Source organism: Clupea harengus, chromosome 12, assembly GCF_900700415.2.
Source record: "Clupea harengus chromosome 12, Ch_v2.0.2, whole genome shotgun sequence".
In the NCBI taxonomy this organism is placed as follows: Eukaryota; Metazoa; Chordata; class Actinopteri; order Clupeiformes; family Clupeidae; genus Clupea; species Clupea harengus.
In genome coordinates this window covers 2,696,490-2,709,148 of record NC_045163.1, presented here as the reverse complement: position 1 = coordinate 2,709,148, position 12,659 = coordinate 2,696,490, and the positions used below count along the sequence as shown (strand labels likewise).

The window sequence follows — 12,659 nt, the reverse complement described above, 5'->3', positions numbered from 1 at the left end:
GACATCGGAAATATCTGAGGTTTGCGTTCGGAGGAATAGCGTACCAATTCAACGCACTCCTCATCCTCCTTGACCTGAGTGCGGCCTTCGACACAATCTCCCACACCATCCTCCTCAACAGATTATCCTCCATCGGCATCACTGGCATCCCCCTTGACTGGTTCCACTCCTATCTCTCAGACCGCACTCAGTTCATCCAACTCAAATCCTTCCGTTCCCAACCGTCCCCTGTCTCCTCTGGTGTCCCCCAGGGCTCTGTCCTGGGTCCCCTCCTTTTCATTACTTACCTCCTTCCCCTTGGCCTTATTTTCCGTAAATTCAATATTCTTTTTCATTGCTATGCGGATGACACCCAGCTCTACCTCTCCACCAAGCCCAACTCCATTCTTCCTCCCTCATCCTTGACAGATTGCCTTTCTGCACTTCATACCTGGTTCACCTCAAACTTCCTCAAACTTAACAGTGATAAAACCGAAATCCTTTTAGTCGGTACTAAATCCACTCTACTCAAAGTTGACAGTTTTTCCCTCTCAATTGACAGCTCCATAGTTTCCCCCTCCCCCCAGGTAAAGAGTCTGGGTGTCATCGTCGACGGCTCACTCTCCTTCAAATCTCATATCAACATCACCACCCGCACCGCCTACTTCCATCTCCGTAACATAAATCGCCTCCGTCCCTCCCTCACCCCCCACACCACCTCTATTCTTGTACATAGCCTTGTCACCTCCCGTATCGACTACTGTAATTCTCTCCTCTTTGGTCTCCCCCAGAAATCCCTCCATAAGCTCCAACTGGTCCAGAACTCAGCTGCCCGTATCATCTCCCTCACCCCCTCTTTCCACCACATCACCCCCATCCTACAGCAACTCCACTGGCTTCCAATTCACTTCCGTATCAACTTTAAAATTCTTCTTCATACTTTTAAAGCCATCCACAACCTTGCCCCTCCTTACCTGTCTGACCTCCTTCACACTGCCACCTCCACCCGCTCCCTCAGATCCTCCTCTTCCATCCACCTAACTGTCCCCTCTGCCCGGCTAACCACCATGGGGAGCAGAGCTTTCAGCCGCTCTGCTCCCAAACTCTGGAACTCACTCCCACCTGACATCCGAAACATTGACTCCCTCCCTCAGTTCAAATCCTCTCTCAAAACCCACCTTTTCAGGATTGCATTTTCACTGTAGTTGCCATGCTGTTTTTACTTGCACTTTTAATTTTAATTGTTTTGTTATTTGTTTGCTCCTGTTTTAAATTGTAAAGCGTCCTTGAGTGACTTGAAAGGCGCTGTGAAATAAAATGTATTATTATTATTATTATTATTACTCCCATTCGGCCTGTCCCTAGCGCCGAGGGTATTCACAAAGTGCGTAGAGGCAGCTATCGCCCCATTACGTCTACGCGGCTTACGCGTGTACAACTATTTGGACGACTGGTTAATTGCTTCCCATTCAAAAGCTGCAGCGGTGCAGGATGGCCATCTAGTGGCGGCGCACCTGTATCGACTGGGTTTTGTTGTAAACAGAGAGAAAAGCGTTCTCTGCCCCAGGCAAGTTACGCATTTTCTGGGTATGATCTTAGACTCCACCTCCATGGAGGTCAGGCTGTCTCAAGAACGGATAAGTGCCATCAAAGCATGCGTGCGCCAGTTCCGACGGGGACAGTCAGTCTCGTCGCTGCGCTGCCAACGCCTGTTAGGAATGATGGCGTCGGCCGCTATAGCGCTCCCGTTAGGGATGTTGCGTATGCGGCCATTCCAAATATGGTACCTGTCTGAAGCTCAACGCAGTCACAGACAGGCATCGCAGAGTAGTGGTGTCCTCCAGATGCAGGAAAGCCCTGGCGATCTGGAGAACCCCCTGGTTTCTCGCCGCGTCAGGCACTATGGGCATAGTGTCGCGTCGCGTGGTGGTGACCACAGAGGCTTCCACCAAAGGCTGGGGAGCGGTCTGCGAAGGGAGAGGCGTGAACGGTCTCTGGTCTGTGACAGAGTGATCAGCATGTACTAGTGAGGACGGACAACACTGCGACCTTGGCATATATAAATCGCCAGGGCGGAGTGCGCTCCCCGTCATTACACCATTGGGCGACTCGCCTGCTCCTGTGGGCAGCGAGACACGTCCTGTCCCTCAGGGCAGTTCATATACCAGGCCACCTCAACTACGGTGCAGACCTGTTATCGAGGGGCGATCCTCGAGCAGCAGACTGGTGCCTTCACCCACAAGTGATAGGTCAGATCTGGGTGCGTTTTTTCAAGGCGCAGGTGGACCTGTTCGCGAACAGGCAGAACACCTGCTGCCCGCTCTGGTTCTCGCTAGGGGGCGACGATCCCCCACTAGGCATAGACGCGCTGGGCCACCAGTGGCCAGCCCTACCCCTATATGCTTTTCCCCCGATCCCGCTCCTCCAGCAGGTGCTGTGCAGGATTGCGGGCGAGGGCAGGGAATTGATATTGATAGCCCCCCACTGGCCCAACCAGCCGTGGGTGGCAGATCTGGTCAATATGTCAGTGCAGCAGCCTTGGGAGCTGCCTCTACGGAGAGACCTCCTAACGCAGGCGCACAGGACGGTGTGGCACCCCCATCCGGAGTGGTGGCGTCTCAAAGCCTGGCACCTGAAAGGTGCAGGCTCATAGCGTCAGGCTTGTCGGACGCGGTGGTGGCTACAATACAGAGTGCCCGAGCTGTATCAACACGGGCTCTGTATACGCTGAAGTGGCGCAGTTTTGAGCAGTGGTGTGCTGCGCGTCAGCACGACCCCGTTAACTGCGCGCTGGGCGTTATTCTCGAATTCCTACAGCAGTTGTTTGATGAGGGGAAGGCGGCTTCTACTCTCAAAGTGTACATGGCTGCCATTTCAGCCTGCCACGCAGGCATTAATGGCAGTTCTCCTGGCAGTCACCCGCTAGCGTCACGCTTTATGGCGGGGGTGAGACGGCTCAGGGTGCCAGAGAGACACCTCATACCCTCTTGGGATCTGCTAGTGGTGTTACGTGCTCTCACAGGGCCTCCGTTCGAGCCCCTGGAGACAGTGGACATAAAGTTTGTCTCTTTAAAGACCGCGCTGCTGCTGGCGTTAACGTCAGCAAAACGCGTTGGTGACATGCAAGCCCTGTCAGTCAGTCCATCGTGCCTTCAGTTCTCGATCGCTGGTGACAGAGTGGTTATGCGACCTAATGCTGCTTACACACCTAAAGTGGTGGTAACCCCATTCCGCAATCAGGTGATTGAATTAGCAGTTTTCTCGCCTCCTCCTTTTGCGTCAGCAGAGGAGGAACGTTTGAATAAACTCTGTCCAGTGCGCGCTCTCCGCTGTTACGCAGAGCGCACTAGAGCTTTCAGACAGTCAGATCAGCTATTCGTGTGCTTCGGTGCACGCGCAAAAGGCAGACCTCTATCAAAACCGAGCCTCTCCCGTTGGATAGTAGAGGCTATCGTGTTGTCTTATAAGAGCTTGTCTTTAGATCCCCCGGAGAAGTTGCATGCGCACTCTACGCGGGGGGTCTCGTCTTCCTGGGCCTTACTAAAGGGCGTCTCAGTGGAAGATATTTGCAAAGCTGCAAGCTGGAGTTCTCGCCACACTTTCATTAGATTCTATATGTTAGATGTGGCTGAACCTAGTTTTCTTCATAGCGTTCTGCGGGCAAGCGATCTCTGAATCCCTTGGCCTGAGAACGATAGATATGATAAGTGTGTTCATTAGTGTCTACATGTTATGTTGCACATGAAACATCCCAGGGTTTTCTTACGGGCGCAGGATCACGGATCCCTGTCGCCTATGATAAAGGTGGCCCTGTTAAATTCTTGGTGTTCTGCAGGCGAGCGATCTCTGAATCCCCTGACCTGAGAACGATGTATATGATAAGTGTGTTCATCGGTGTCTACATGTTTGTTGCACATGAAACACTCCAGGGTGGTTTCCTACAGGCGCAGGATCGCGATCCTTGCCGCCTATGACAAAGGTTGCCCTGTTAATATGTTCACCGCCAGCGGCCGTATGAACCTCTATGAGGGCAAAGGCTTCAGTAGAGCTGGTGTGTGTAATTGGCTGCCACTGTATTATCACGCGGGAATGTATAGGGTCCCATTGTGTTATATCGCAGTGAACTGCGATAAGGAACGTCTCGGTTACTTACGTAACCTCGGTTCCTTAAGCAGGAACCAGATATAACAAGGTTGGCGTGTACAGTGTTACCTTGGACTGATTGTCTTGCTCAGTTTCTTTCCAAGGCAGATCTGGGCGCGCGTAATGGTATTATAGTACTCCTGGCAGGCGGGGCCAGGAGCGCGCGCTGACAGATCTCGCGGCCTTTCAGGCGTGAATAGATAAATGCTTCGATTTGTAGCCATGACATTCGTCATGTACCATTGTGTTATATCTGGTTCCTGCTTAAGGAACCGAGGTTACGTAAGTAACCGAGACGTTCCTATAACTTTAACTAAAAGTAGTTCCCATAGTAGATATTTATGTGAACATAACACTAATCCTAACCAAATCCAGAAGACTGTGGGCTGCACTTGTTAAATGGCAAACTTCAGATCAGTCGTTATCGTGGATTTGACTGCTAACAGATTCATCCTCAAAAAGCTTGAATTATATTTACATACCCATAAGAAATGAGAGATGTCTTCATCTCCTTAGTTTCTGCTAGAAATCAATGGAATTAAACGTGAGATTTAGGCTTAAATCTCCTGCTTTTCAGATTTCTATACGGACCAAACATCTCCTGTGGTGTTGAAGGCGAGATCTCAACAGGGTCACAAATCATGCTCAGTTTTTACTAAATGTTTAAACATCTCAATATTACCTCTTCTGTCTCTCTCATGAAAACCCTGGTGTTTGGGGATGAGGCACATATTTTCACAATAAAGTGCATTTACCTGCCTCATTCATAATCTCATTTCTGTGTGAAACTGTTTTAGGAGAAATATCTGTGATTAAATTGGTACATATCTGAAACAACAATGTGATCACAACTAGGTCTCCTCCGCCTTGAAAGATCCATCAGAGAACTGAAATGTGGGTTTATTCATTTATCAGACACTTTAATTCAAAGCAACTTACAGCAGGATACAGATGTTCATTTTCACTGACATGTGTGCTCCCTGGGCATCATACCCTTGGCCTACAGAACCACTGTCTAGGCATATAGCCTAAAGTTTATGAACATACATACTGATTGCTGCTGTTATGGCATCCAGTATTCTGTCAAACGCCTAACACTGAGGCCAAGGCCTTCAACTCCTTAACTCCTCCTCTCAGGTATGATGTAAGCGATCCATAAAAGTACTGTTGAATCATCTGCAGACGTGTTCAGGCTAGACCTATAGTGTGTTTGTCAATTTCAACATTGGTCAAATATAATGATGTAAGAAGTCTCAGACTTAATAACAACAAACATGTGAGGTCCCCTGAGTGTGCAAGTCTGAAGATCTGAATTGGCTGTTCGAGTGTGAAGAAGGAAAATCTGCATATGACTGATGGAGGGAGCCTATCCAATAAGTAAAATATGCACGGACTGCATTCACAGAGGCCGAGAAACCAATAGTGACTCTAATGACGAGATGTAGATTGACTATTGTGACAAGGACATGGCTTCTTCATGTGGCTATCACTCACACACCCACAGCTGCTAGCAGAGCAAAAGAAGGGGGCTGGGATGAAACAACCACATTTTATTTTTTATTCATAATAGTTCTTCAGAGGGAGATGATCCAGTGCAACCCTGATTGGCTGAAATATGTGGATTAGGTGTCCTTACATAAAACTGCACATCTCTTCATGAGGTTTAAACAGGTGTCCAACAAAGACAGTCTGCAAAGATAAAAGGAAACATATAGCAGAATATGGATTCAAAGAAATAAGTCAGATTGATAAAACTAAATAATTAATTGGTTAAGTGATTAAAAACCATAATGCTGAAAAGCTTACCCTTTATAAAATTCAACAAGGAAATCATACATTTTCATGAAACACTGGTGTACGAAACACACACTGTAAAGATGACTGTACCTGAGGTGAATGGAGTATTGTGTAAATGTCATGTTTAGCCCGTCTCTAGCTATACTGCAATTAAGCATGGTGGTAAAAATAGATTGATACAAAAGCCCTGTGGCAACAAGGTGTAGAAGAATCAACAATGTCAAAACCCTGCGAGGGGTTCAAAGAGGGGTGTGAGATTCTTAGTGGCCCTATATAAGCCAAGGATCAGGCACCAGGACTGTCAGTAGCAAGGTCGGCCAGCTCCTGGGAAACACGCAAAGAAGAGGCCCTTCTCTCTGTGGTGGAACTACTATCTAGCAAGCAACACAAAAGGCCCGGGAACAGTCAGAAACATGAGAGGCTCCTCACACTCCCAGAAGTCCCTATCGGTGAGCAACTCCAGCAGTGTGCGGGTGCAAAGTCCATCTCCTTCCCGCTGTAAGGGATCCTCCTACAGCCGCGGTCGTAATGGGTACCAGGGTGGTGTCTCTGCTGTTGAGGTTGGCACAGAGATCCACCAGCAGCATGCAAACGAGAAGGAGGAAATGCATGAAGTGAATGTACGCTTTGCCGGTTACATTGGGAAGGTGCAGGCCCTGGAACTGAGGAATGCCCAGCTGCAGGCAGAGCTGGCCGCACTGCAGGGCCGCTTCAAGGGAGGTCCTGGTGGGCTCGGAGAAGAGTATGAGCTCAAGTTCAAGGAGATGAGGGATCTGATTGAGGCCCTGACTGCACAAAAGGGCGCAGCTGACATTGAGAGGGGTTACATCAAGGAGGAGATAGACGTGTGGAGGCTCAAACTGGAGGAGGAGATGGCCCTCAAAGGTAAGCTGAGAGGGATGAGTTAGAACTAGAACCTTGCTGGTTTATTAATCATTATAAAACAATTGGGTTCTATTGAATTATTTAGCTGTTTCTGATTGGACGAGAGACGTTCCATGAGTTGGAATATCCCAGGACATCCCAACTCGGACTTTTCACAGCTAATAATAAATCACTCCGCGATGAAACATTCTATAGCACGTTGATACAATTAAGCGATAACCGTTAATTCAAAGTTCTTATAATTCCAAAAGACGTTGACAATGGAACTATTTTTTTGTTGCGGAGAAACAATGGCGAAATAAACATGTTTTAATCAATAACTTCGTGTTTAAATGTTAATTGGTTGACTATAAAATTGTTTTATAAAAGCAATATAGTACTCGTGCGAGTGGGGTAGGTAAGGGATATTCCCACGGGTGTTGTTGCCTGCGCCACTCGGCCTCCGGCCTCGTGGCTACGGCCGAACACCACCCGTGGGAATATCCCTTACCTACCCCACTCGCACTCGTACTATATTGCTTAAGTATTATAGCAAATGAGTCATACCCATCAATACTGTTACCTAGCATCATTCAGTATATAGTACTTTGGTCTTTGGTTGCTACAACTAGAAAACAATGAAGCAATAGTTCAAGTGATAGACGAGGTGGTGAGCCAAGAGCAACTAAGATGTGAGGTGTTCTACTAGCTCTTCTAGTGTCTAGAGTTGCCAACCCTACAACAATGCAGTGCAATGCTGACTATCTCTTACCCAATCTGTAATTCCAGAGGCAGCTGAGATGATCCTGCTAGAGTTCCGTCAGGATGTGGATAATGCCACGCTGCAGAAAGCCGACCTGGAGAGGTGTGTGGAACAGCTGCTGGCCGAGATTGAGTTATTGAAGAAGCTGCATGATGAAGAGGTGGCTTATCTCATGCAGCAGATTGAGGATTCCAAGGTCACTGTGGAGCTGGACTCAGACCGGCCTGACCTGGCGGCCTACCTGCGCAACATGCGTGCTGAGATTGAGGCAGTGGCTGCTCGCAATGTCCAGGAGGCAGAGAAGTGGTACAAGGGCAAATTCGACACACTGAAACAAACAGCCGGCAAACATGAGGACCAGATGAAGACCATGAAGGACGAGATCACCACCTTCCACAATCAAGTGACTGAACTGCAGAATCAGATTGATGGCCTGAGAGCCAGTAATTCTGCTCTGGAACAGCAGCTGGAAGACATGGAGGCAAATCACCAAGACAAGGTGGCAGGACTGGAGGACATCATTGATCAACTGGAGAACCAGCTCTGTGAGACCAAGATGGAGATGAGCAAATACATGCAGGACTATCAAGAGCTGCTACACATCAAGCTGAAGCTCGATGCTGAGATCGCCACCTACAGGAAGCTGCTGGAAAGCGAAGAGAAGAGACTGGGAATCTCTACAGAAGGTAAGGCACCCATACTTAACTACATCCAACATTACTGTTTGGCATAGAAGCATTTTTGAGTTCCACTCTTAGCGTCTGTATCTTAGGATCTTACCAATTTCCCACTCTAACATATAAGGGACAAATATTTTTGATGACCTGAACTGAGCTACAGCTTCAAACCAGAACTCCTCTGGAAAAGCTATTTTGAATGGCCACAGAACCAATTTACTCTTTTGGTCACCTATATTCAAAGTGAATTGTGCAGAGGACAGTCTTTCCCATTACCACTTCTGTTGTGCTCCAGACATGATTAGAATCAGCAAAGCATGAAATAATAATGTTACCGTGCTTATTGCCTCCACAGGCGAGAGCCACCCAGCCATCCAGGAATCTGCCTAAGGACCTCCACCCCTCCCAGGACACTCCATGCCTGTCTGTCATTCCCAGAGACCCAACACTGCAGCGCACCCATGTCCTGCTATGCCCTGGCTAACTCACCCGTCTGGGGAACCCACATTCCTTACGCCATTTTGTGTAACAGCTAAGATGAGTTTGATGTGAAGGTGTTCCCAGGTGCTACTTAAAATAAAGCTGGACTTGAGTGCACTCCTACAGTTTCTACAGTGTTTTCGTGTGTGATTTGGGTGTCGCAGGACAAACAGGACATTATACCAGGGTTGCTGATTTAGTGCATCTGTGGCCACTTCCACATATTTAAAATGAACTTCTGAACACAGTTAACAAATCCCTCTGCAACCATGTCTAAACTGGAATTGCATACAATTATTGGTATTGCACAGCAAACACAAACTCAAAGGAAAGATAAGACCATGCCTATTATTGTTAAAATATCTGAAAAGCTCTCCACTCAGTTGCTAGTGTACCACCAACTCACTGGTCTTGCGAACATGTGTCTCTCTGTGATAACATGTGGACAAAATGTGTGTGGGAGCAATTACAGGAAATACTGGCATTTGACATTTCTGAACCAATCAAAATTCCTCCTGAAAGCAGACCTTGAAGGAGGTTGGAATGTCTTTGGCTAAACATACAGGGAAATGCAGAGGATAAGGGTAGGTTTTAAAGGAAAAGCTCTCAGGCCTAGCTTGCAAAACACACAGCATTAAAAAAGGCTCTAGTAAATATTTTTTTTTAAAAACAGACAAACTCTCCAGTGTATCCAGATTCACATCTATTACAAAAGCTGCTGTGTGTTCTGGTACCACCCTGTGGATATAGAACAGAACCGATTTGAGCCGTACTAACACAACTTTTCTTGACGTCAGACATCTCCTGCTTCAGGAAGAGCATGTCCTTAAACTCTTTCTTGTACTTGCGTTTCAAGCGCTCCTGCTCACGCAGCTCCTTGGTGTTGCCTGGCGTGAGAGGAAGACATGGACAGTGGGATGGGGAACACAGAACATTCTGAAATGTATTTGGAGTTGGATTTGAAATTAACTGCAATGTCTGTGTTTCATGACATACACACATGATGTCAGACTTACAATTTTGAGCGTAAGAAGTTTGAGAGGAATGGGCTTCTTCTTCTCAAAAACAAGGGGCAGCTGCTGTGCAGGCGTCTCTGGTAGAGCCTCCAGGACCTCCCTGTGTTCAGTGGACAGGAGGTTATAGGAGGTTATAGTGCATTCATCCTCCAGTTTGGTACAAGGGAGAGTTGGTTTTCTATTCCAAAAATAAGCTTTCTGTACTTGTGTCTGGTGACATCGGAGATGCTAGTCCTAACCAAAATCAACAAGACTGTGGGCTGCACTTGTTAAATCGCTCACTTCAGATCGGTCATTATTGTGGATCCGACCAGCTTCAGCCTCAAAAAGCTTGAATTATATTTACATACCCATAAGAAATGAGAGATGTCTTCATCTCCTTAGATCTGCTAGAAATCAATGGGATTAAACGTGAGATTTAGGCTTAAATACCCTGCTTTTCAGATTTCTATATGGACCAAATATCTTCTTTGGTGTTGAAGGAGAGATCTCAACAGGGTCACAAATCATGCTCAGTTTTTACTAAATGTTTAAACATCTCAATATTACCTCTTCTGTCTCTCTCAAGAAAACCCTGGTGTTTGGGGATGAGGCACACATTTTCACAATAAAGTGCATTTACCTGCCTCATTCATAATCTCATTTCTGTGTGAAACTGTTTTAGGAGAAAAATCTGTGATTAAATTGGTACATCTGAAACAACAATGTGATCACAATTAGGTCTCCTGCACCTTGAAAGATTCATCGTCGAGAACTGAAATGTGGGTTTATTCATTTATCAGACACTTTAATTCAAAGCAACTTACGATATGATACAGATGTACCTTTTCACTAGCATGTGTGCTCCCTGGGCATCGAACCCTTGGCCTACAGAACCACTGTATAAACATATAGCCTAAAGTTTATGAACATACATGCCGATTGCTGCTGTTGTGGCATCCAGTATTCTGTCAAAACGTAAGCGATCCATTTGACATGCTTTTAGTGTGCAGCTGCACTGAGTTGCTTTCAGACTGTGAACTCTTGGCACAAAGTGCTGAAGCCCTGAGAGACCAGGTTACACCAGTCTACTAATTTGTCATGCTAGAAGCAATACCTTCAACACACACATTTTTCATTTGATATATGTGAGAAGGTGAATTTCCCCCCTTCTCACCGTGACGCACTGGTGAGGAGTTTGGCCCTTATGTGGGGTGAACTCCCCCACCACAATGGTTGGGTCCGGGCTGCCCACAACAGTGGTTGGCTCCAAGTGGAGCTAATTGGACCAATTTAGCCAAGTGGCCAGCCTATTTACAGAGTGACTCATGCAAGGATTAAGAGAGAGCTTTTGAGAGAGTTTGGAGAAAGCATACACATAGAAAACACTTACCTGTTGCAAGGTGAAGTGAAAGACAGTGTTTAGATGCATGAACACTGTGTGCCCGGTTTGTGTGCCCGGTTTGTGTGCCCAGTTTGTGTGCTTAGTGAATCTGTGCAAAGCGAATCTGTGACTTGTGAATCTGTGCATAGTGAATCTGTGCTTAGAGAAATGTGTTCAGTAGAATTGTGCCTAGTTGAATGTAGCACTTCAAGGGCGTTTGTCGTTGTGATTTATGTCGGTTTATTTTGTGGACACATGTTTGGGGGCCGATACTTGAGTCCCCCTGTTAAATAAAAAGAATATTTTTTGTATAAAAGAAGGCACCATCTCCTGCACGTTCTTCACCACCAAGTCCAGTCGCCACATCCCAAAAAAATGTGGGGTGGCCGCCTCGTTCCTTCACGATATATTTCAGAAAATTTCGTTCTTCACAAAACATAATAAACTTTTCAAACACACCCAGCTAAACAAGTGTCCAGTTATCTCAGCCAAAAAAACTCTTCATGTCTAAGTCCACCCACATAGCTGTATAGATGTGTCTGAAGCTGTTTTGTGAGCCAGCATCCATCGAACCCTTGGCCTACAGAACCACTGTATAGACATATAGCCTAAAGTTTATGAACATACATACTGATTGCTGCCGTTATGGCATCCAGTATTCCGTCATAGGCCGAACACTGAGGCCAAGGCCTCAACTCCTTAACTCCTCATCTCAAGTATGATGTAAGCGATCCATAAAAGTACTGTTGAATCATCTGCAGACGTGTTCAGGCTAGACCTATAGTGTGTTTGTCAATTTCAACATTGGTCAAATATAATGATGAAAGAAGTCTCAGACTTAATAACAACAAACATGTGAGGTCCCCTGAGTGTGCAAGTCTGAAGATCTGAATTGGCCGTTCGAGTGTGAAGAAGGAAAACCTGCATATGACTGATGGAGGGGACCTATGCAATAAGTAAAATATGCACTTACTACATTCACAGAGGCCGAGAAACCAATAGTGACTCTAGTGACGAGATGTAGATTGACTACTGTGACAAGGACATGGCTTCTTTATGTGGCTATCACTCACACACCCACAGCTGCTAGTATTCTCAGTCTTCAGAGCGGCAGAACAAAAGAAGGGTTGGGCTGAAACAGCCATATTTTATTTTTTATTTATAGTAGTTCTTCAGAGGGAGATGGTTCAGTGCATCCCTAATTGGCTGAAAGATGTGAAGAGGTGTCCTTATAAAAAACTGCACACCTCTTCACGAGGTTTAAACAGGTGTCCAGCAAAGACAAAAGGAAAAATATAGCAGAATATGGATTCAAAGAAATCAATCAAACTGATGAAACTAAATAATTAGTTGGTTAAGTGATTAAAAACCATAATACTGAAAAGCTTACCCTTTATAAAAATTCAACAAGGAAATCATACATTTTCATGAAACACTGGTGTACGAAACACACACTGTAAAGATGACTGTACCTGAGGTGAATGGAGTATTGTGTAAATGTCATGTTTAGCCCGTCTTTCACTATACTGCAATTGTGCATAGTGGTAAAAAATAGACTGATACAAAAGCCCTGTGGC

At 46.2% G+C, this 12,659-nt stretch overlaps 1 protein-coding gene across 1 annotated transcript; it reads left to right on the top strand.

The window, feature by feature from the left end:
* The first annotated feature begins 5,883 nt into the window (after positions 1-5,883).
* On the top strand, positions 5,884-8,814 carry LOC116222854 (vimentin-like). Its single transcript, XM_042709442.1, has 2 exons — positions 5,884-6,804; positions 7,573-8,814. The coding sequence occupies exons 1-2, from the start codon at positions 6,333-6,335 to the stop codon at positions 8,277-8,279; spliced, it is 1,179 nt and encodes a 392-aa protein (XP_042565376.1). The 5' UTR covers positions 5,884-6,332; the 3' UTR covers positions 8,280-8,814.
* Positions 8,815-12,659: the final 3,845 nt, after the last annotated feature.

What these genes read in the sequence shown, in the direction of transcription:
- LOC116222854 (XM_042709442.1), top strand. Translation starts at nt 6,333, where the DNA reads ATGAGAGGCTCCTCACACTCCCAGAAGTCCCTATCGGTGAGCAACTCC. An exon ending in GGAGGAGATGGCCCTCAAAG is followed by an intron (nt 6,805 to 7,572) that starts GTAAGCTGAGAG and finishes CTGTAATTCCAG; the next exon opens with AGGCAGCTGAGATGATCCTG.